Raw genomic sequence first — 25,074 nt, forward strand, 5'->3', positions numbered from 1 at the left:
GTGGTTCATATTTTGTTACACTTTGTTTAGCTCTTTTTTTTACTGTGTTAGCTGATGCATCTTGTTTTTTGCACTATCCCCTTTGCTGCTGTACACTGCACATTTCCCTACTGCGGGACTAATAAAGGAATATCTTATCTTATCTTATATTAGTTTAAGAAGGTTTAGCAAAATTGATCACCAGATAAACAACTACAAACATAACATGCAATTACCCTAATTAATTTCCAAGTGAATCCCCTCAACATGCCTTGTATGATTTGGCACAAAAAAGTTTGGTTCAGCTCAGGGATCCTGTTCAGCACTAAAAAAACAAACATGACAAACTGAATTTCAAAGGGTACACTTTATCTGACAGATAGCAGCTATGACTGTGTTGAAGTTCTTCCCCTCAGAATACAAAACCTCCAAACTCATCATGCAAAACTTCCAGCTGCCAAATCTAGCATCCTGTGATGGTGATACGGTGCCTCCTTGTGTTTAAAGCTGGAAGCAAATCTGTAACTCTGGCATAGGTGTATGTTACAAATACCATAAGAAATATGTAAAAGTATACTATGATTTTACAGAATACAAATAATGTACATGCTGGGGTCTTTAGGGCGAGATAGCAGGTCAGCAGTAGATGTCACATAGAAGTGGTGTACATCATCTGAAAGCTGGGAACATGAAGATTAATTTTTTTATTAATTAATTATTTGAGATGCAGCTCAGCACTGTGTGTCAATTTCTTCTAGTCATAAATCAGAAATAAACATGAATGAATGAATGAATCAAAATAAATTGAGAAAGTGTATAAGGGCATAGAACATTTTGATATAAGTGTACAGTATGATGATCATCCCCATGCTCCATTATGTCTCATCAATCGTTGCAGCAATGTTTGGGTTGATACCACTTGTTTCACAGATTTGGTGCTAAATCTAACAATTTTTTACCACTCGAGAACTCATGAAAATGATCAATAATCCCTCCAAAATACAACATTAAGATACCAAAACCTTGAGGAACACCATAGAAAAAGCCATGCTGTGATTTGGTTTCTGGACCTTCATTGTAGCTCTAAAGCTGAACCTGGTGCAGCCTCTAAAAGACAGTAAAGTTGGTCGGGATAGCCCTCGATCCTGTGGGTCTCAGGGGGTTAATATAAATGGGGTGGATAAAATAATAAAAGTGAAACAACAACACAATTAAACAACACCACAAAAAGGTTAAATTGTTAAGTGTGTTAAGAATAAATATTATTTCAAATGGCTGTACTTGTTTGCAAAAACATACACTCATAATAATAACAATGCAACATTTAATATTATTATATGATTTCCTTGGAAAAGAAAATATTTTCAAAAATTTAAATCTTAATAAACTTGATAAATCTGTTTTCCCTCAGTAAACAGCCAAATAAACAGTATATAGTCCAATTGTATTAACAGAAGAACAGATAGTTTGTACTGTTATTTCACATATTAAATCTAATTATTCCATTTAATGTGGAGATTAAAATACTGGACCTTGACTGATGATAATTCTGTGTGGTTGTGCTGTGAACTGTGAAGTCCACTGTTTGCTAACACTCACATCAGGTATTTTGTAAATCATCTTGTTTTGGAGTTTGTCTGCCCTCTAGTGGCCACATTTGGTTCATGCAGTCTGCCTGAGTTCAATGCAGAGCATCAGACAAACTTTAAATTAAACTGAATTCAGGTTTTATACTATTTCTAGTGTAACAGAATCATTTCTTGGACATACTGTTTTGTTTTACCAAAAGGTGACTGTAGAATTGTAATGATGCAATATTTAAAATGTGTTGTGGGTGTAATTTGAGGTTAGCCTCTATAATACACACTGACCTCATTAGATACAGTATACCTATCTATCCTACCTATCTAAATAAAATGAAAGGCCTTTATTAAAATCCAACATCAGGAAATGTTTCAGTGATTAAAAGGCCTCCTTATGTTTGAAAACTTTTTTCATTTTCCGTTTGCATGACCTGACAAGAGGCACACCTTACAGCTTGTTAGTGGCTTTGATAAAAGGAGAATGTGAACAACGGTTGGGCATCACTATATTAGTCAATGCTAATTACATTCTGTAAAACAGGAAACACGGCCATGAAAGTCTTACTGTTATCTGTCGGGAAGCACCTGACCTTGTTTTGTTGGACCTTGTGTATAAATGTCGGCCACTCTGTGCTTCCCAGAGAGGTGATGCTGAAATAAACACAACAACAATTAAGAAAAAGATATATTTTATAAGGTCAGATGATCATTTTCGATAAGATGATAAACAGCTGTAAAACTACTGCTTAAGCTTGTGCATTCAAGAAACTGAATTCATTACAATTGAAGGCAATATAGTCCTAAATGCTATGCAAAAAAAGTATTACAAAGTTTATAAAATACAAATTAAAACTGTAAACAAAAATAGTGCGTCATCATTAAATACTAAATGTGATTTGTTTTGAGTTTGATGGGGTATGTTTATGGATTTAGATAAGTTTCACATAGAGCATATTGATTTTATAATCAGCATATTGCTTGTCCCAGTATATAGTTTGAATTTGAATATTGCTTTCAATATTCATGCAGCATAGCATGCTCATATAATGTCAACATTTGATTAAGTAGATACTATTACTGTAACTTGCAACTTTAGTGAGTCAAATTATTACCTCAATGTTGTCGTTGTTGACTGTAATTGAATATATTAAAATAATGTCATAAAATTAAAGTGAAGTCTAATAATGTAAGTCACATTCTCATATTGGTGGGTTTTCACCGGGTACTCCGGTTTCCTCCCACAGTCCAAAGACATGCAGGTTAGGTTAATTGTGGACTCTAAATTGCCCGTAGGTGTGAGTGTGAGCGTGAATGGTTGTCTGTCTCTATGTGTCAGCCCTGCGATGGACTGGCGACCTGTCCAGGGTGTACCCTGCCTTCGCCCAATGTCGGCTGGGATCGGCTCCAGCCCCCCCGCGACCCCTAACGGGATAAGCGGTTGCAGATGGATGGATGGACATTCTCATATTGTGTACATGTGCTGCAAAATCTAGAGTATTTATCCTTCCGAGGCTTTCAGATATAGGAAGACATTCTGTGCTTATAAAGATAAAGGGTAGTTCCACTTGTTCTCCTCATTCGACTCCGTGTGAATTTTCGTTTGTAGCAGGTTTCTGTATTTGCCCTGCTGCTCTTTGCTTCCTTGCAGGCTCTTAGCGTAACGTGACCTCCAGTCTCTCTCAAACGCAGCCCTGATGTGTTCCAGGATTGTCACTCCTCTGTCTTTAAGACTGTCTTTCATCTTGACCACCAGTCCAACTCCTGTGTTAATGGCAAAGTCACTCCCAACCCAGTCGTGGTTACCTGTGGACAAACGGCAAACCTTAGATATTGTGTCTGTAACTGGTATTATCTCATGAAAAAATGACTTTGAGCTCCACTACTGTGCTTTTCTTCTTGATGTGCGTGTGCAAATTGACAAACAGTTTGGTGCTTGTGAGTCCAAATGTCTGTGTGTGAGTGGGCAAACGTTTTCTATTTGTAAACTAGAATCACCGCATTGTGGTTGTATGCCTCCACCAACCAGTCAAGTTGCAGTATACATCCATGTCTGTCCAAAATGTCATCACTACATCATTTTCATCCTATCAGACATTTGTGTCAAATTCTCATAATTAGCGTAAGAATTCTCGAGATATGGCCAAAAACATGCTACCAAGATGGCACCGTGAGTGGCAGCCTCGGTGTTGCACTCTCTAGTACTTTTTCTGTTTTTGTTTGTTTATTCTGTTTTTTGCTCTTCCTCTCTGGTTACGTACACCAGGGAGGAACTTTTGAACATTCGACAAGAAACTTGGCAAACCTTTTCACCCTTTTTCATCCAAACGGAAAGTTTTACAGAGCTTTAATTTGTAGTGTCCTGCCCTATTTTACACAGTTACGTCAATATATTGATGTTTTTATTTTATTTTTTATTTTATTGTTGGTCATTGGTGCTTTATATATATATATATAAATGCGGAAGCATAAAAATACCCTTAATTTTCTTGCTGAGAGTTAGAGGAGTGTTCTAAGTCCCGACAAGAAAGAGTATACGCCTATTTCCCACTGGCTTTGCTCCAAATGACCTACGCTACTCTTACAACAACTGGCTCAAGATGGGGCCATTCGCGTTTTTGCGTCGGCCACCATAGCTCTCCTACACGCTTGGCACACGGAGACGCTTCAGTTGGTTGTCATCTGCAACCTCACCACCAGAAACCTCCAGATCCTACACACTGCTCCTTTAAAGAACAACACTGCGTAATGTCTTTAAAATAGCAGTCAGTGTAAAAACAAGACATTCTGAAATACCTGAAAACGTTTACAGGCAAATAACATCAACAAAAAAATAATTCAATCAAAAAATAATTTAAATATAAATTGAATTGGTTGCAAACATTGCCTACCAATATAGACAGCGTTGTCGGTCACCATGTACTTGTTGTGATTGAGCCCATGTTGAATATCATCCTCTCGCTCCTTGTGACTAAAAAATCTCTGCAAAAAATTTATTAATAAAGATCAGTATGTAAAGACAAAACACCCATTCTCAATGTAATATTTGCGTACTGAATAAAAAAAAGTCCAGAAGTTCACTGTAAATACTAAACTACACCTTTCATTACACATATTTGGAGGAATAATCACGTACCACCTCTAATGAACAGTTGTGCAGCTGCATGCAGAGCGACTTGAGGGAGGTGACAAAGTTGAAAGTGAGGGGGTGGGTCTTCTTCCAGAAGCTTATCAGCAGGCGAACTTGGATTCCTCTCAGTACCACAGCCTCTCTGATCATCTCATCGATAGCTGACCAGTACCTATCGATGCAGCCATTGTAATTAGATACAGCTTTACAAATTAAATGCAATGATACACATAGTGTGTTTCTCAAATCTAAGATATTGAAATATTTGATTTCATTAAATTCTACGTCCCTAGACCCCAAAAAAATACAGTTTATAATGGACCTTCTCTGTCACAAGAAACTATGTTTGAATGTCAAAGGTCTTCGGAGTATTAATGTACCTTGTGACTGAGGTTCCTCTGAAACTCCTGCTCACCAGAGGGAGGTAGTCCGTCACGGATATGAAGATAAATGTCTTTGCACTCTGGATGACTTGATAGATGGCATCTACATCTTTGGTGCGATCTCTAGCGCAGAAGATTTCAGGAGAGGTCTGCAGAAGAGATACATCACTCAGACAAGTTTGTACCCAAACTGTAATAAAAAGTATGAAGATCAAAGTACTGAAAGTTGGGTTACTGCCCTCCAGACGCAGGTACAGAACACTGAGGTGCAGAAGTGCTCGCTTTGGGAAAAGCCTGATCCCCACATTTATCAGGGCTGTCAAAGTTAACGCAATAATAACGCATTAACGCAAATTCATTTTAACGCCACTAATTTCTTTAATGCATTAGCGCAACTTGCGATTATTAGGTTGTAGCATGCTTTAAAACTAGAGTGAAGATACTGATGTCATATGAAACTAGAAAAAGAAAACATAGAGGCTAGAAAAACGAATGAATCCATCGGTACCAACCATGCTATAATAGTTTGTCGTGAAGGAGGTTAAATAACGCTCCAAACTTGTGCTAAATTTTGCAAGAAAAAACTGGCATGGCAATTTTAATGGGGTCTTTTGACCTCTGACCTCAAGATATGTGAATGAAAATGGGTTATATGGGTACCCACGAGTTTCCCGTTTACAGACAGAGTTTGCATGTTATGATTTGAGCATATTTTTTATGCTTAATGCAGTACCTGTGAGGGTTTCTGGACAATAGTTGTCATTGTATGATTTCCAATAATAAATATATACATACATTTGCATAAAGCAGCATATTTGTCCACTCCCCTGTTGATAAGAGTATTAAATACTTGACAAATCTCCCTTTAAGGTACATTTTGAACAGATACAAAATTTAGATTAATTTGCAATTAATCGCGATTAAATATTTTAATCGATCACTTTGTCCCAGTTCAACAAACAAAAAGTTTACAACCGTATCTTTTGATTCACACACCACTGAAAATAATTTCCCAAAATGTCAGATGACAGATTCAGTGTAACATTTTGACAAAGGGCAAGAAAAACAGCAAGGCACATTTCTCCAACCATGTATCCCCGCTAGAAGAAGCGAGGCACCAGATCAGGCTGGCGTTGTCAGCAGCTTGTGACAGCATGGCTCCATTAGCTCCTATAGGATGATAAATGTCCTAGATGCAACTGATAAGCGTCTTGTCGCTTTGAGGGTAACAAGATTCATTACTGTCAAATTAGGCTGAGGTACTGAGATATTCAGACTCATAAAGCTCCTCAGCGTGATATTAACATGATTAATCGCCCCCTGCGTGTGTCTCTTATTAGTTGGTAATGAAACTTTTATAAAGACATTCACCATCTAGTCCAGAGCGAGGTGCCTAAGGAGGCATATAAAGAATTTATTAGACACAACCTGTCGTTTGTGCATTCTGTATAGAGTCACGTTATGTGTTAACATGCAGTAAATACTGCTACGTAACAAAGTCGTTCCTCACAGACACATAAGCAGTGGCCTCTGTGGCGTTGAGTTGCAGCTCCAGGGCGGCGTGCCTCCCGTAAAGGGCTGTAACTCTCTTCGACCAGATGGAGGGGATGTAGTCCCTCTCATGGAGCTGCCAGTAAAATGAAAAGACTCGATGGAGGTCCAGAGCCAGACAGCTGCAGTTATACACCACCACCCCCAGTTCTTTCCTCTGTGGGGTGTCAGAGAGGAGCACAAAGAGAAGAGGGTGATGCAGCAGAAAAGTTTCAGTAGGTGTGCTGCACTCTGGATAGACATGCTTAAGCAATGTGAGAAAGGAAGTAGAGTTAGATATTTGGCAAAAGTGATGCTGATTTTAGAGCAAGAATAATCACACTCTGTGAGAGGATTTGATAATCTAATAGAAGTTATTGATCCTATTATAATAGGATCAGGGTTTTTTTCTCTACAGCCATGCTAAGCCATGTGAGGCTAGGCACAGTGGTGCTTGATGCCAACATGCACATTTGCTAACAAGCTCACAATGACAATGTTAACATGCTGATGTGTATCAGGTATAATATTTATCATGTATGGTGGTGAACACAGTAAATATTATACTTTCTAGCTGGGCATATTAGCACGTTATCATTTGCTAACTAGCACTAAACACAACAGCTGAGGCTGATGGGAATGACATTAGTTTTTGTTAATTAATATGTATATTAGGGCAGTCAAAGTTAACGCCATAATAACGCGTTAATGCAAATTTGATTTAACGCCACAAATTTCTTTAAAGCATTAATACAACTTGCGGTTTTTAGGTTGTACCAGTACTCAAAGCTTGTGAAGATACTGGTATCATATGAAACTAGAAAATTTCCGAAGGAGGCCAAATAACGTTCTAAACTTACACTCAATTTTGGCGAGGAGAAACTGCCATGGCCCTTTTCAAAGGGGTCCCTTAACCTCTGACCTCAAGATATGTGAATGAAAATGGGTTCTATGGGTACCCACGAGTCTCCCCTTTACAGACATGCCCACTTTATGATAATCACATGCAGTTTGAGGCAGGTCATAGTCAAGTCAGCACACTGACACACTGACAGCTGTTGTTGTCTGTTGGGCTTGAGTTTTTTATACATTATTTTTTATGCTAAACGCAGTACCTGTGAGAGTTTCTGAACTTTATTTGTCATTGTTTTGTGTTGTTAATTGATTTCCAATAATAAATATATACATACATTTTGCATAAAGCAGCATATTTTCCCACTCCCATGTTGATAAGAGTATTAAATACTTTACAAATCTCCCTTTAAAGGTCACATATTATGCTCATTTCCAGGTTCATAGATGTATTTTAATGTTGCACTAGAACATGTTTACATGCTGCAATGTTCAAAAAACCCTTTATTCTTCTCATACTGCAGCCTGAGTCTGCCTGCCTCAGAGCCTAATTCAGCCTCTGTCTGAAAACCACTGATTCACAGCCTGTCTCCTCCCACTCTGCTCTGATTGGTCAGCGTTTTCTGTCAATCAAACGTCCTCAACAACAGCGTCACCCTCCCCCTCCCTCCCGGAGAAGCTCTCGAGAGAGGAGTGGAGAGATAGCAGCTAGAATAGAGCTTATAAACCACTTTAAAGTTTATAAACCAGAAACTTCACCCAGCGCACGTTACCGGAGGAATCTGATCAGAAATCGGCGACACATGATGAACATCTGCGGTCCAGATTCCAGGTTTTCCTGACGGTTTCTCTCAGGTAAATAATGCTATTTATAGCTCTGTTAGTTAGCTCAGTGTTTACCTCATGCATCAACTCTGTAAACCGTAAACACACACTCTGTTTTACGTCTGTCTTTACAGATCCATCTGTGAGAAATGACCGACAGAATCATCCCAGAGGAGAGCAGACAGCTGAGAGCAGACAGCTGAGAGCAGATAGCTGTGAGCAGATAGCTGTGAGCAGATGGGAGATACAGAGCTAACCCGTTAGCATGTAGCTACATGCTAACGGGTTAGCTACATGCTACCGCTATGACACGGTGTGTAAACACAGCGACCATCAGGGTGGAAAATAGAAGATGTGAAACAGTAGTCAGTTCATTATTTCTGCTAAAAGATAAATGTATGGAAGATCAGAGTAATGGTATATTATTTACAGTAGTAGCTGTCTCTGTGTTACCATGACTACAGACCACCGGAGCTTAGCTTACCATAGTTTACCAGAGCTGAAGACTTTCTCCTGTACCATGTTAACATAACTAACTAACAGGTGAGATGATTACAAATGCTGTGAATAATTAATATTGTCATCTGTCAACTCAAATAAAGTTTGACTGTGAAACAGAAATGTGTTGTGTTGCTTACAAGTCACTATTTACTACCTGTACTCTGCTACATGCATGACATCAAATATATATAATATATAAATATCATCTGTTTAAACAGTGTAATTACATAAAGCCTTTGTGAAAGAACATGTTATATTTAGATGATGGGAGTACATGAAGCCTGTTCTGCTGGTTCTTGCAGACTTTGCTCAAGTTAGGTTGAGGAGGAGAGACAGTGACGCGCTGTGGGGCGGGGTCAGCTACTGAAGGTTCTCTCTGGTTCGACCAGGAAACCCTTACATGGCTTGCATTTCTCTAATGACGTCAGAAGAGAAGGAAAAAAAGCGATTTTTTTTTCTGCACCCATTTCCGGACAAACGGAGGAGGAGAAAAAGAGAGAGGATGGTCTTTTATGATACTATGGTGGCCTGTAGACACACTGGGGACAGATATTGATGTTTAAAAGACATGGAAAAGTGCATTTTGCATAATATGTGACCTTTAAGGTACATTTTGAACAGATAAAAAAAAATGTGCAATTCATTTGCGATTAATCGTGATTAACTATGGACAATCATGCGCTTAATTGTGATTAAATGTTTTAATCGAGCGACAGCCCTAGTATTATTTAATGGCAAATCGTTGTTGAGATACTTCAGTCTGGACCAAAGCGTGGCTAAAAACAGCGAGCAAGAGACTTCGTTATTAGTCGTTCTAAATATATTCTCGCCTGGTCATTAATTCCACAGCAGATATTTGTTTTGTGTTAATTCTATTTCGGTGAGTGACCCAGAACAAAGCACACAGAGGTTGCAGTTTATTCTTCTACTATGTATGTTGAATTTCTAACTTGCTGCCTTTTTGTCTCTCTTCTTCCCTGCCCCTTCTATCATGTGTGTGTGTGTGTGTGTGTGTGTGTGTGTGTGCGTGTGTGTGTGTGTGTGTGTGTGTGTGTGTGTGTGTGTGTGTGTGTGTGTGTGTGTCATCATTTATATACGTGTCCCTTCCTTCCCTCTGGCTCCTTAGTTAATTATACCTAACAGTAGTTCTACCTCCAGCCAGCGCTGATGCATGAAAAGTGCCAGGTAATCACTTCAAGTAGTGGTATGCTAATGCTCCCTGGTTCCTCCTCTATTGTGAATTACATACTAAATGCAAAGTGAATTGCTTCTTGCCTCTCTGGCCCGCCTCAGACAGCAATCTTAAATCATCCCTGATTCTCATTAAGAGTTGCTGGAGTAATTGCATAAAAAGGTGCAGGTGTAGAGTGGAACTAATCCAGACTCTGTGTTATATTTTAAGTCTCTGTGGGGTGCAAATGTTATCACCTAATTTAATTTGTCCCGCTTTTATTTCTGGAGAGAAAAAAAAAAATCTACTGTAGCCATTTTGAGGCCAGAAAAGAACTGCAGACCCGACCGCACCCGACTGCAGCGGCTCATTTACCCACCGGTCTGATTTTATTCTGCACACACTCATGTTGTCGATGTTTGTTGTTACCTTGGAGAGTGACCTCCAGTCCATATCAGCGCTCCCGATGTAAATGTGCTTCCGATCCACTATCCAGAATGAGGAATGTAGTCCTCCTCTGTTAAGAGCTGTCATATTAACAAAATGAACCTCTGCATCTAGACAACGTGAGACAGAGAGACAGACAGACAGACGGACGGAGAGAGGTGGTAGTGTGAAAAGTTTGAAAGAATGAGATGGAGAGAATCGTGGAAATGTGCCAATTGGCCTCGGACTGTCTGACGGACATATGGGGCAAAGCAGGCAGGCAGCCTGAGAGGCAACGGCTTTCGAAAGGAAACCAGCCAGGTACATTTGCACATTCATGATTTTCCGACCTTCGTTGTGAAGCCTGGCAGACGTGAAGGTTGCATGACCCGTGCTGTGGAGCTGCTGGATGGGGCTGCACGGTGTCAATGAGCCTACATCTGTCAACTAAAACATTTACTACAATTCTTCTTCTTTTAAAAACTGGTTTGTGCACGGGAAATTAGGGGTGTAAGAAAATATCGAAAAAAATCAAATATCGTGATATTATGTCTCGTGATGCTGTATTGACTTTTAATAAATAGTTTACATGCAAAGATTAACTCAGTCAATACTTTATTTTATTTGTAAAAATATGCGCCCTCTCAGTGTATGTGCCCTCTCAAAGTAGTGCTATGATGTTGGATGTTACAGGGACTGTGATAAATGCGAATGCAGATCCAACTAAACATAATATAACGCCTTATTTACAGTAGCAATATAATGCAATATATTGAATCGTGATCATGAAACGTATTGTATCGCCAGATTCTTGCCAATCCACAGCCATATAAGAAATGTTGTCAGGTGAGTTGTTAGGAGCTATAAATCTTCATTCTGGAAAGTTACAGTGGCATAACAAATTGCTTAGATCAAATGAAAATATGACAGCCACTCACTGTGTGCTGCCAAGGTCTTCAGTTCAGCAGAGTTAGTCAGACTGCTGGCAATCTTCAGTTTAACCCCCCGAGATTTCAGGCTGAGCAGTCTCTGGAACAACAGCTGACCCTGAGGAAGAGAGTGATGTGCTGTATTACTGTTGTTGAGCAGTGTTTCCCCATGTCCCTTAAAATGGTGATACTTCGATCTCAGCAGGACAAACCTCATTAAAAGACTACATACAGATCTACTGGAAAATAATTGCATTTCCTCTTACAGAACACCTGGGAAATGCAGTTGGTTCATGCTCTGCAGGAATGTATAGGGGGGTATATCCAGACTGTGTACCTGTTTGGCAGTGCTTGGCGTTGTTTCCAGGTCCCAGGGGTTTAAGGCCCATACAGGTGACACCACCTCAACTGAGTGCTTTGCCTGGTCCAACAATGTATGAAAGCCAACTGAGAGAGGGAGGTGGTGTCTGCCATCCACGAGGAGAGAGAGGTCGTCTGGAATATTCTCCACGAGCACGATGCTGAAAGTAACACATGCTTCTTGAGTATCTGGAGCTTTAAAGTAGAACTCGTCTGTTTACGCGTCTTTAGGAGAATCTCTGGTGTTTTTGGACAACAGCCGCTGCCATTTTGGACTGAAACGCTTATTTCATTTTTAATATTTTATTGTTCAACACAGGCCATTTCAGTAGAATATAACAATCAAATAGAAATAATTGTGTTTTACTCTTGTACGGCACTTTTAGGCGGAACGCTGTTAAAAACCCCCCCATCTCTCAGTTGGTGACTTTTCCTAAAAATATGAATTATGTAGTGAATCATGGGAGGTGAGGGATAAAAAGAAAAAAAATATGATCATTTATACATAGAACCGCCATGGGGTCATTTTTTACCCTTAATGAAAACCGCTGTATATTGCTGTGCTCAACAGATCGCGCCACGCCTGGTTGCCGAGCAACACCTTTTTTTAGACGTTTAGGCGTCTTTTGATAAGCAGCCTGCCATATTGCGAGTGAACTAGCTAGCTAGATAGATAGATAGATAGATAGATTTGGATATGGAAACACGAATCGGAGCAGAAGATGGATGAATGTCCAAGTAGCTCTGGCAATGCTCCAGGACATGAGTGAGGGAGAATCGGATGGGAGAGAGATCAATGACCAGTCGTTTTCACCGGATGAGGAATCCTCATCTGAGGACATGGAGCCGACCTCCCGAAAAAGGCCCAGGTGAACAGATGAAGAGTGCTGCCAAAGCACTGTGTGTGTGTGAGAAAGAGAGAGAGAGAGCAGGTGCTCCGTTTCTTTATTCCCAATACCGTAACTAAAACAACAAGTTATTATTATGGTTGTCAATTGATCAAAATATTTAATCGTGATTAATCACATGATTGTCCATAGTTAATGGTGATTAATCGCAAATTAATTTAACTTTTTTCTGTTCAAAATGTACCTTTAAGGAAGATTTGTCATGTATTTAACATGGGAGTGGGCAAATATGCTTGCTTTATGCAATGTATGTATATATATATATATATATATATTACTGGAAATCAATTAACAACACAAAAAACTGACAAATATTGTCCAGAAACCCTCACAGGTACTGCATTTAGCATACAAAATACACCAAAATCATAACATGACAAACTCAGCTGTCAGTGAGTCAGTATGCTGACTTGACTATGACTTGCCCCAAACTGCATGTGATTATCATAAAGTGGTCATGTCTGTAAAGGGGAGACTCGTGGGTACCCATAGAACCCATTTACATTCACATATCTTGAGGTCGGAGGTCAAGGGACCCCTTTGAAAATGGCTTCGCCCCCCCCGGTTCTAAGGTTAACAGAATGTTGTCGGTTCTAGTGCTGATCAATCATTGTTGTAGTTCATAGATATTTTGCACTGTGCATGAATGCAAAACTTTTTTTTCTTTCCTTGTTATGTTATTGTGTCACACTTGCAGAGCATCTTACCGGCAGTCTCTGCTACAGTTTTCCTCCGTGATACCGTCCTCATCGTCCCCCCAAATGTCAACTGATGAGAAGATCAGCGCCAGCAGCACAGCAGAGCAGCAGAGAAGGGCAAAGATGGCGATGCACTTCTGCTGGGTCTGGAAGACGAGTTAGACACACAGATATTAAGCAAAAGTCAGACTTTTTGTTAAGGATGCATGATCTGCAGCACTGTAGAGCTCAACTCTTCTCCTGTTGTTATACAGCTCGCAGTGAAGACACCGACATGGCAGTTAGTTTTGGGTGGTGTACAAAAGAGAAATCATCGGCCCTTAACCCTCTGAGATCCGCGGGATTGTGGGCGATCCCAACCGACTTTACTGTCTTTCAGAGGCTGTAGCAGGTTTTGGAGCTAGAGTGAACGTCATACTAGCTTGTTGGAAGGGAGGTGAAATAATGCTCCAAAGTTTGGCGAGGAAAAACTGGCATGGCCATTTTCAAAGGGGTCCCTTGACCTCTGACCTCAAGATATGTGAATGAAAATGGTTCTATGGGTACCCAAGCAGTACAGATGTGTTATTTTTGCCTATTCTAAAAATGGTGTGTTTGAATATTTCTGCATACTGGGGTCCCTAAAGAGTCTTGGAATTGCATAAATTGGGTATCACTGTAAAGCTGAGACTCTCGTGGATCCCATGAGTCCAATTGTATTCATGTGTGATGATGTTACTCCCCATAGTAGCCATTTCATATAGTGAGACCATTTGACCTCACTCTATAAACTGACCTGTGGTGACCTTCAGGATAATCACAGCCTCGTGAAACTTTACAACCACAAACTAGAGAAGTAGAGCATTCAGAGGATGGATGGCTTTCCTAGCTAAATTGACAATAAGGGGGTTTCTGAGCAGTTTCCAGAACAGAAGTGCTCATCATCCAATCTCAAAAAATGAAATTCTTGCAGAAATCTCCAAATGTCAAAAGTTTTTGATGGCTTTTTCTATGGTGTTCCTCAAGGTCTTAGTGTCTTAATGTGGTATTTTGGAGGAATTATTTATCATTTTTTATCAATTCTCGAGTGGTAAAAAAAATGGTTAAATTTACCACCAAATCTGTGTAACAAATGGTATCAACCCAAAAATTGCTGCAACAACTTATGAGACCTAATAGAGCATGGGGATGGCCATCATATACTTCTATAATACTGTTCTAAGCCCTTATACACTTTCACAATTCATTTAAAATAATTAATTAATTGATTCACATTTATTTCTGAGTTATTACTAGCATAAGCTACAGCTGCATCTCAAAATAATCTCCAGGTTCCCAGCTTTCAGATGATGTACATAACTTCTATGTGACATCTTCTGCTGGCCTGCTATCTCCCCCTAAAGACCCCCACCCCCCTTCCCCTAAAAAAGGGTCTGCGTGGGTCTCAGAGGGTTAAATGCGAATGTCCTGATTCAATATCATTGATTAGAGGTTCGGATTCACGATCAATACAACGACAACAATAGGTCTTCTTTCAGAGTGTAGAAACTCTTGATTTGACAACCAGGCTGCAGAGGGATTCAGAGCTCTGGAGCAAGAACCCCCGGCTTCACAAATCCTACTTTATACCCAGGGGCATTGGACAAGTGAAGTGGAACGCTCTCCAGCTGAAGGCAGATTGATACACACTAAAGCCCAACTATGAGGAATATTGGAAACTCTGGTTTACACTTTTACTGCCTGCTTTATTGTCGAAGCGAATCCCCAGCTGAAAGGGATTTTATGACCTCTGTGCCAGCATGAATATGCTCAGTGTCGCATTTATGACAAGCAATATTAGAAGCTATATTAGTGTGCATGCATGTGTGTGGCAGTATATGGTATATACAGTACTGGTTGTAATAAGGCTGGAGTGACAGTCAGTGGGGTCAGTGGTTATGAAGTAGCAGCCTTATTGCCCCCGATGCAGCCCGAGGAGTCTTGATTTCCACTGTTTTAAAAGTGCAGTTAGGCAATTCTGTTTTGCTTACGACTACAGATTTTCCCCATCTCATTCCCTGCCCCGTTCGTGTCGGTTTTGTGAGCTGTCATCACATCACATTACATATTCACTTTTGTTGTGTTCAATCAATCAAATGTATCTCGCAGAAAGATGACTCCCAGCTATGATTTTTTTGAATATATTTATATAAAATTTGACTATTAAACAAAAGAAAAAACACAATTCCACCAAGTCAGAGAGAAGATGGGGGTCGAAGGGTGTTTGTCAACTTCATTTCCCACTCTTCCCCACACTGTCTGCCTAAGGCAATGAGGCTGAAAGCCTGGTGCCAGCTGGATGCACCTCACACTCCCTCTGCTATCCACTGAGACCACTGAGCTCTTCATCACATTTAGCAGAGGCAAGGACCATGCTTGACTTGTGGATGTGTGCATGGCTGCTAGGAAATGAAGCCTCATGATACAGAACGAGACTGTCGGAGTGAGACAGGTCAGTGGACTTACAGCTGATGCAATGAGATACAATATTTCCTTCACTTCTAAAGCACAACAACACACTGGATACCCGACGGGTTTCCACAGCTGTTTTCAGAGCAGTTTTATTTTGTGGTAATTTCAACATCTTTGGGTTTTTGTACTATTGTTTGGTAGGAGTGTAAGAAAATATCGATACACAGGAGTATTGCGAAATTATGTTGTGTGAAACTGTATTGATTCTCCAAAACACTATTGATTTTTAATTAACATACTTACTTACTGGCATCATATGAAACAAAAAAGCTACGGAATAACGCTCCAAAGTTATGCCAAATTTTGGCAACGAAAAACTGGCATGGCCATTTTCAAGTCCCTTGACCTCTGACCTCAAGATATGTGAATGGAAATTGGTTCTATTGGTACCCACGAGTCTCCTCTTTACAGACATGCCCAGTTTATGCTAATCCCTTGCTGTTTGGGGCAAAAACCATGCAGCTTTTTGCATGCAGTATAAATGTGTTATTTCTGCCTATTCTCAAATGGTGTATTTCTGGTGTGTTTTTTATACTATGACAATTTTCTTAACATTACATTTTAAAAAATTGCAAATATATCGCCTTGCTTACATTATCGCAATATATCACAATATATTGAATCGTTTCCTCAGTATCATGATACATATTGTTCAGATTCTTGTCAGTACACAACCCAATTATTTGGACAAAACAAGCAATTTGAAGACGTCCCCTTGCATTCTGGGAAACTGGGATGGTCTTTTTTTCACAATTTTCTGACATTTTATAAAGTAAATCATTCATTGAAAATTAATTGCCAACAATTTTGATAATCAATAGAATCGTCTAAGTCATTTATCAAGCAAAACGCCAAACATTAGCTGGTTCCAGCTTCTCAAATGTGTGCATTTTCTTCTTTTTCTCCATTTTATATCATTGTAAATTGAATATATGGAATATGAGGATGGCCACTTGGACACTGGGAAATTGTGACAGGCAATTTTTTTACATTTTACAGACTGATTCATCGATTATTCAAAGAAATCACTAATTGATAATGAAATCGCTAGCCCTAACTGTGTTTATTTTCACTGGATAATTCAAGAACACATGGACCGAATTAAAGGCTTCCTCCAAATGAATCAAGGAATTAATAATGTAATGGAAGCCAGCAAGAAAAGCCGAAGTCAAACATGCCCTAAAATCCCACCAACAGACAAATTGAGAATAATATCAGGTATTAAATAGATGCAGCGAGTGTAGTTGAGGGCTGTAAACATCACCTTCAAGGGCTCCTGTGTGGGCGGTCCCGCCATGAGAGCAGCACTCCTTCAAACTTCTCTGACAGGTGGGGAAACTGCAGCTCAGTCACACATCTTTGTCCGTCTGTCTCTCTGTCCACCCCTCAGCCTGTCCCGCTCTGATGTCTTCACTCTTTGCCGCCGTCTTCATCCTGCTGGTTCCTCACTGTCCTGCAAGGTATGTGTGTGTGCACCTCGAGTTCTGGTCTGTCCCGTGTCCTGACATGGTCCTTCCAGCCTCTCTGTGTGTGTGTGTGTGTGCGTGAGCTGTGTGTGTGCTGCTCACTCTGCTTCTCAGTGGAGGTGGTGAGAGAGATGGAGAGAGACCCAACCCCTCTCGTTCAAACGGCCAATACAGAGCTGTAGCTCCGAGCCCCAGCAACTCTCCTCCTCCTCCTCCTCCTCCTCCTCCTCCTCCTCGAATCCTCCCTCCTCTTCCTCTTTATCTTCCTCTTTTATCTGCCTTGTGAACAAATCTCCTCTGGCAGAATGCAGTCGGCTTAGAGAGGAGGGATGCTGAAACATGCCATTGGTGATCCACTGTGTGACAGCTGCTGCAAAACTCTCAAATTGTTCTGAACTCATTAGGTGGGACATACACACACACACACACACACACACACACACACACACACACACACACACACACACACACACACACACACATATGCACACAGTTCTGCCCAGCGAAGACAAAATAATTTAAACACTCCCATAGCTCCCATTAATAACTTCAACTAATGACATAATCATAAAGACAGCAGTACTGTCTGCTTTAATCCCCACTGTGTTTAAACCGTTGTAATAAATGTGCTTTTCAGTAAGGCACCAGAGCACAATCATATTTCACTTCCTCAGTGTATAGCTTCATACATACGTACATTACAAGAGGCTGTGCACTCAGCGGGGGGAAATAAAATATGCAAACACTTTCTTCCCCCATTTTATTCACCCCAACCCTTTTCTCACAGATGAATATAGCATCGCCTAACAGCAGAAAACAACATATGCTGCTGACTGCAGGCAAGCTGCTGCTGTGTTTACGAGTCCAGCGGTGTACGGGGAGTAAAGGAAGGACCTAATGGGGGACGAGAGAGAAATGAGGGAAGGATAAAAGCAAGGTGGAAGAGTTTTTTTAAAGTTACCCTACCCATCTCTGTTCATAATGCTTCAATTTAACTGTAAGTATAAGATTTCACTTTGCTAGGTGTAATATATGTTTTAAATTAATTCAGACTAGGGCTGCCAAAGTTAATGTAATAATAATGCGTTAACGCAAATTTGTTTTAATGCCACTAATTTCTTTAGCGCATTAATGCAACTTGCGATTTTTAGATTGGAGTGGGCTCAGTTTTAAAGCTAGAAAGCTAGAGTGAAGATGTGAAACTAGAAAACCTAAGGAGTCCACTGGCACCAACCATGTCATACTAGCTTGTCGAGAAGGAGGCTAAATAACGCTCCAAACCTGTGCTAAATTTTGGCTATTTTCAAAGGGGTCCCTAGACCTCTGACCTCAAGATATGCGAATGAAAATGGGTTTTATGGGTACCCACGAGTCTCCCCTTTACAGACATGCTCACTTTATGATAATCACATGCAGTTTGGGGCAAGTCATAGTCAAGTCAGCACACTGACACACTGACAGCTGTTGTTGCCTGTTGGGCTGCAGTTTGCCATGTTATGAGTTGAGCATATTTGTTATGCTAAATGCAGTACCTGTGAGGGTTTCTGGACAATATTTGTCATTGTTTTGTGTTGTTAATTGATTTCCAATAATAAATATATACATACAAGCATATTTGCCCACTCCCATGTTGATAAGAGTATTAAATACTTGACAAATCTCCCTTTATAAAAAATGTGTGATTAATTTACGATTAATCACAATTAACTATGGATAATCATGCAATTAATCGTGACTAAATATTTTAATTGATTGACAGCCCTAATTCAGACTAGGATTCTTGCAAACTGTCACTTTGGTCACATGAGGTTGAAACGGGTTAACATGGTTACAGGTCTCAAACCGGCAAGGAGGCTATCAGGAAGTGACGACGTAAATTACTGCTCAGTGTGTCAGAAAAGATACATACTGCTGTTTATTCACACAAAAGTATGTTGAACGATAGTACACATCTTGGGTCTGTAGTGCATAGTATGCGATTTTGGACGAAGCTCTATTCTCGTTTACATTCAGTATATTAAATTGCGGAGTAACTGTTTTGTAAAAAGCTAAATTTATCTCATTTACATACTCATGAACAAACTAGTTTTTTAATCAATGTCTGACATTTCAGAGAGAAATTGGTAGCAACAAGGAACAAAGTCGTAGCAGTGAAACCTGCTGTGTTTGTTTGGGGCAGGTGCCCTCTGCACGTCACCCTGTCTGTGAGCGAAAAAGAGAGAGCAACAGAAAGAGACAGAGGGGACAGAAATGTTTGGACCACTTCCCAGGAGAGGTGAATGTTTGTAGAGCTGCACATATGGAGTCAAACAAAAACACATTGCAAACTGGATGGGATTTTCACTTCAGTTTCTCTGACCATCATGAGCACAGATCATCAACTGAGACAGAACCACCGGGCAATTTATAGCCGAGCGACGACATGAACGAGATCCCCGGCTTAACGGTCAGCAGCGGTCACACAAGGAAACTGTTGATGTAAACAATTCACCGACTGCACAGTCACCACCATGATGCAACATTGAATGCTAATGTATGAAATGCCTACCAGTCCATTTTCTATTCCATTGTGTTGAACAGCTGTAAGAGCTCTTTTTTGATCTGTGCACTTTTCAAGCGGCGCTGTTTGCAGGCGAGCAGTTCAGAGGTCACAGCAGCCTTTACAGTTTCTTCCTATTCCCCCCTGACTCTCTGCTCAGGGCATCATTATCTGATAATATACAGCACCGTTCTCCAACACAAGAGACCAATTATAATTAGTCCTCATCTTTAAGAGACACTCTGCAAGGAACATTCAGACTTCACACACAAATGAGCAAGTTATTATACAGTGGGCCTAAACCAGGGAAAGGATTTCATGCACAGTGTAGGTGTGTGTGTGTGTGTGTGTTTGACAAAAATATGGTAGTGAAAGAACCCTGTGGTCTATACTTTTACTAGTTTTGGTCAGTTATTACTTTTTTTACTTCAAGAATGGGAACTGGATCTCGGGTTTCATATCTTTGCCATTTTAGTATGATTACGTTTTTTCAACATTGTTTTAGTGACGCTATCTCAGTATGTAGTTGGGTCCTACCTCATGTAGAAATTAGGGCGGTCAATCGATTAAAATATTTAATCACGATTAATTGCAAATTAATCGTACATTTCTTTATCTGTTGAAAATGTACCTTAAAGGGAGATTTGTCAAGTATTTAATACTCTTATCAACATGGGAGTGGGCAAATATGCTTGCTTTATGCAAATGTATGTATATATCTATTATTGGAAATCAATTGACAACAAAAAACGATGACAAATATTGTCCATATATACGTATTATTAGAAACCCTCACAGGTACTGCATTTAGCATGAAAAATATGCTCAAATCATAACATGGCAAACTGCAGCCCAACAGGCAACAACAGCTGTCAGTGTGTCAGTGTGCTGACTTGACTATGACTTGCCCCAAACTGCAGGTGATTATCATAAAGTGGGCATGTCTGTAAAGGGGAGACTCGTTGGTACTCATAGAACCCATTTTCATTCACATATCTTGAGGTGTGAGGTCAAAGGACCCTATTGAAATTGCCATGCCAGTTTGAAGCGCTATTTAGCCTCCTTCGCCACAAGCTAGTATGGTATGGTATGGTATGGTATGGTATTTTTTGGCCTTCGAAGCTACAGTGAGAAATATTCGCAGCTATTTGAAGCTTTGGGACGGTGCAGCTGCCGCACTACACACATGCACCTCTACACATAACAAACAGCGATATCCAGCTGAGAATAACTAATAATTTATGTTAAATATGAATAATGAATAATGTTGTGGGATTATTCCTTATTTCACGGGCTATTTTGGAATTTATACATTATTATTAGATACTTAGTATATATTAAAAAAAATAAAAAAAGTATTCGAATACTGATTTGGAGGTTGATTACCATGCAAAGCATCAAAGCATTCGGTTGTAGTCAGTTGTAGTTGGTACCAATGGATTCCTTAGGTTTTGTAGTTTCATATGATGCCAATATCTTCAATCTAGCTTTAAAACTGAGCCCGCTACAACCTAAAAATCGCAAGTGGCGTTAAAACGAATTTGTGTTTGTTTGTGTGCTTTACTATTGCGTTAACTTTGACAGCCCTAGTAGAAATATAGTCATTGAAATGTCATGTAAAACAGTCGTTATATTTAACTGAGACATCCACAAAAGATGTTGGTTTTGACCTGCAACCCCCCCGTGAGTGCAAATGACGGACGCCTCAATGTGTTTCACCTTCACACCAAAAGCTCAACAGCAGGTTTCCATGCGTGCACAGGACATGGTGTTTTTTTTTTTTTATATCTATATATATATAGTCAGGGTGATATGTGCTGAGTGAAAGCTGACTGGGCGCTATGCCACGGGAGACAGCTGGGCCACATGCCAAATGGACTGTGGATGGGGTGCAGATAGGAATCAAGCAGTAAGAAATGACCCTGTTAGGTTGTCTTGTTCAAAAAGCTCCATCAGTGAGTGCCTGTCCACAGCAGAGCGCTGAAGCTACTAGCTCAGCCTCTGCAACTGAAACACACTCCTGGGTGAGTACAATTCACTCTAGGTTCAGAAGGAGCAAAGTTTTGAGTGCAACAATCATAAACACAACAACACAAGTGAATTCAATTAACTGCAACTTAGGTTTGCCTATGAATGCCCTTTAAAGAAGCTTGGTTTGGTTATCACCTTAAAGGTCTTATTAATTAACATTTTTATGTAGACGAATATAAAAAAAAAAAAATACATCCACAAAGCTTTTAGAAAGGTGCTGAATAAAATGTTTTTTACTGAAAAAAATTATTATGACTGTGAATTAATCATTTTAAAAATGTCCAAAATGAATGTTTTGTTTATCTCTGTGGAAGATATCTGATGTTTGGTTCCAACTTCTAACAAGGCAGGACAATAGTACACTACGTTGGTATCATGTGGGATCATCAGTTAGCGTGAACAAAATCGGATAAATGGCTGAGATTGACGGTAAGTGCCTGGCAACGACTTTTTGTGAAGTAAATGCAATGGAACAGGGGAGGGAGAATGAGACATCTAGTGGCTGAATGTTATCAATAACACCTTTAAGTTAACTTCCAAGTCGGTGTCTGATGGCCATGGGGAAAATTGGTCAAAATCAACTTTGTTTGAGTTCAGATCAGATGGAGGTCTACTCTGTCAGAGTCTGATGAGTGCACTCTCTAAAGCCGAATTTATACTTTTACTATTTATACATTCCTTTATCCCTCGTGCTCTTAAATTGTTTTATTCATGATATATTTTGCACCTTTTATTCCTCATGCTCTTAAACTGTCTTAATGGTATTGAATTGTTTTATAAAATTGTTTTAAACTGTCTTAAATTCCAAATATTTAGATTGTAAAATGTTGATCACTGTGTATGTTTGACGCATTTCAAGTTACACGGTTTATGTTTTTATGCTGCTGTATCCTGCCCTGTCAAGCTTTAATAACTGAAACTGAGTATGACAGGATCCGTGGGACGTAAATTTCGTCATCAGAGGGTGTACTAGTAGGCTCTGTGCGGACGTCCGTGTACCGGCAAATTTGTTGTGACCTCTACGCTACAAGTGGTAGCATAACGATCTGCTGTGCATGAGTGGAACGGGTGCTCTAGGCTTGCCGCGGTAGTCAGTGTTACCGGTGTCACACAGTATTCGGGCATACACCGATTACATTACTTCCCCACCGCCCCCACCGTTGCGTTTTTTTATAGAAATAAAACCCATTAATTCATTTTCACGTATCAGCACCATGTTATCAATACATAGTCAGACAACAGACACTACAAATTGAAAGTGAAATCAGAGAGTAGCAGTCGGAGTCAGATTTCACACACACGGGACGAAAGAGAGTTGACAGATGAGACGATGGCGAAGGATTTGGTGTCAAAGCAAAAAGCAAAAGCGCCTATTTGGCAATATTATGGATTTAAACCCAATACTATAAGAGGGGAAACATAATCGGTAACACCGGTGTTTATTTCCTCACAATGACATCCCTAAAATGCTCAAAGCGGACAGTATCAACAGAATTACTAAACGTCCATGGTGTCCGCAGCTGTTCGTGTACGCGTACGCTTGGGAGTATAACAGAAGCTTGAGTGTACTGTATGTTCGAGCTGGTACCAATACAGGTGACTGGCACGATCCTACCACAAAGCAGATAGTTCATCCGGCTGGTTCAGTGGCAAAGTAGATCCGGGTTACTGGAAATCAAGCTGGGAATCTCGCCATCTACTGGAGTCGTTGGATCTTCTTCACTGGATCTTCTCACTCAATAAAAGATGACCTGCATTTACAAACATGCGAATAGTCTCTGTTCTGCTTTCCTTCATATTTCATAAATGTTTCTCTTATGTTGTACAACATCATACTAGATCATAACAACATCAACGTAAGCGCTGACTGAATGCAGATACTTAACATATTGAAAATCATTTGTTACTCTCTATTTCTCAAATGATATTGGAATTATTTAGTTCAGACGAAATATGCTTGACATAAATACAGTATTGACACAGCAGAATTATCAAACATGAAAACAGAATTAAACTATTTCAGCTCAGCCATTATTTGAGTGAGCAATGAAACACGTATATCTTACACAATGAACATTGTAATTAACATAATTATAAAAAAGCGAGCTTACAGAGACTTCAGGTCGCATATAATGATATTATATATAATAATATTACTGAAAAGACCAAGATGTTCCAGTGCAAGTGAAATGTTTGTGTCTGCAGGCATAAATACTTTTCAAAGTGTATTCAAACTATATAAATCTCATGTACAAATGTATATGCCGGCTTGATCACTCTGAGAATGACATCATCTTGTGGTTGTCTAACATCAGATTTAGCACTACATGGTACCAATCACAGCTGTGGAGGCACTGGTATAGTTCTTTATATGTAAGGCATTGATAAGGCATATATATTTATATTAATATTTATATTTTTAATATATTTTAATCTTGACTTTTTATAGTGCTTCCTGTATTGTAATGTATTATATGTAATGTATTGTGTTTTTGTTTGTTTTTTCTTTTTTCGTATCTGGACCCTGAGTCTGCAATAAAGTTTGAATTCAATTGAATTAATTAACACAGTAATTCTGACAAATACTCTTTAGCAGTAACAGTGAAAGTAAATTTCGTAGTTCAATATTTCTTATCAAACATACTGCTTGACAAAGCATTTAATCATCTCTAGCATGAGCATCATCACTAACATGAGGAGTTAAAGTGATTAACAGCTTACCGAGTTAGTTTATGTGAAGAACTGAAACCAGCACTTCTGGAGGTCTCATCGCTTCTGCAGAGAAACCACATCACTGTCATCTGATACCTGCTCCACTTCAATGACCGGTTTGACTTAGTTCCTGCTGTTTCTCAACTATTGTGAAGCTCAATGTTGTTACATGGAGGCAACTAGGCTATTTCTAGCTCAACAAGACAACTCGGGTGCTTGCAACTACTGCGCTGCAAAACTTCCTGTTACTTTTAGTAACTGCACTGCAAAACTTACGGTTAACTTTAGTAACTGCACTGCAAAACTTACGGTTAACTTTAGTAACTGCACTGCAAAACTTACGGTTAACTTTAGTAACTGTGCTGCAAGACTTACGGTTAAATTTAGTAACTGCGCGGAAGAACTTCCTGTTACTTTTAGTAACTCCGCTGCAAAACTTACGATTCATTTTTAGTAACTGCGCTGCAAAACTTCCGGTTAACTTTAGTAACGAGTATAGAAGCAAAGAGACGAAACTCCAGTTTTTTTGTTTTTTACAACAGCCGCTGCCACCATTTTGGATTG

The 25,074-nt window shown here is 39.7% G+C and overlaps 1 protein-coding gene across 2 annotated transcripts; it reads right to left on the bottom strand.

The window, feature by feature from the left end:
• Positions 1 to 3,024: 3,024 nt before the first annotated feature.
• pld5 (phospholipase D family member 5) lies at positions 3,025 to 24,725 on the bottom strand. 2 transcript variants are annotated; one of them, XM_074629045.1, is made up of 12 exons: positions 24,520 to 24,725; positions 23,414 to 23,549; positions 17,027 to 18,122; positions 13,282 to 13,418; positions 11,644 to 11,827; positions 11,316 to 11,424; positions 10,381 to 10,508; positions 6,583 to 6,780; positions 5,070 to 5,221; positions 4,696 to 4,861; positions 4,451 to 4,541; positions 3,025 to 3,365 (listed from the first exon to the last, which is right to left on the bottom strand). In XM_074629045.1, the coding sequence occupies exons 3-12, from the start codon at positions 17,057 to 17,059 to the stop codon at positions 3,103 to 3,105; spliced, it is 1,461 nt and encodes a 486-aa protein (XP_074485146.1). In that variant the 5' UTR covers positions 17,060 to 18,122; positions 23,414 to 23,549; positions 24,520 to 24,725; the 3' UTR covers positions 3,025 to 3,102. The 2 variants fall into 2 exon arrangements, with proteins under 2 accessions (XP_074485146.1, XP_074485147.1); XM_074629046.1 differs by lacking the exons at positions 23,414 to 23,549; positions 24,520 to 24,725 and having other exon boundaries at positions 17,027 to 18,893.
• Between the last annotated feature and the right edge of the window lie 349 nt (positions 24,726 to 25,074).

This window comes from Sebastes fasciatus, chromosome 3 (assembly GCF_043250625.1).
Source record: "Sebastes fasciatus isolate fSebFas1 chromosome 3, fSebFas1.pri, whole genome shotgun sequence".
Taxonomy (NCBI): Eukaryota; Metazoa; Chordata; class Actinopteri; order Perciformes; family Sebastidae; genus Sebastes; species Sebastes fasciatus.

Coding starts and splice junctions, on each gene's coding strand:
- pld5 (XM_074629045.1), bottom strand. CDS start 17,059: ATGGCGGGACCGCCCACACAGGAGCCCTTGAAG. Junction 11,828..13,281: donor AACTGTAGCAGAGACTGCCG/GTAAGATGCTCT, acceptor TGTTACTTTCAG/CATCGTGCTCGTGGAGAATA. Junction 6,781..10,380: donor ACTGGAGGTCACTCTCCAAG/GTAACAACAAAC, acceptor GACACCCCACAG/AGGAAAGAACTGGGGGTGGT.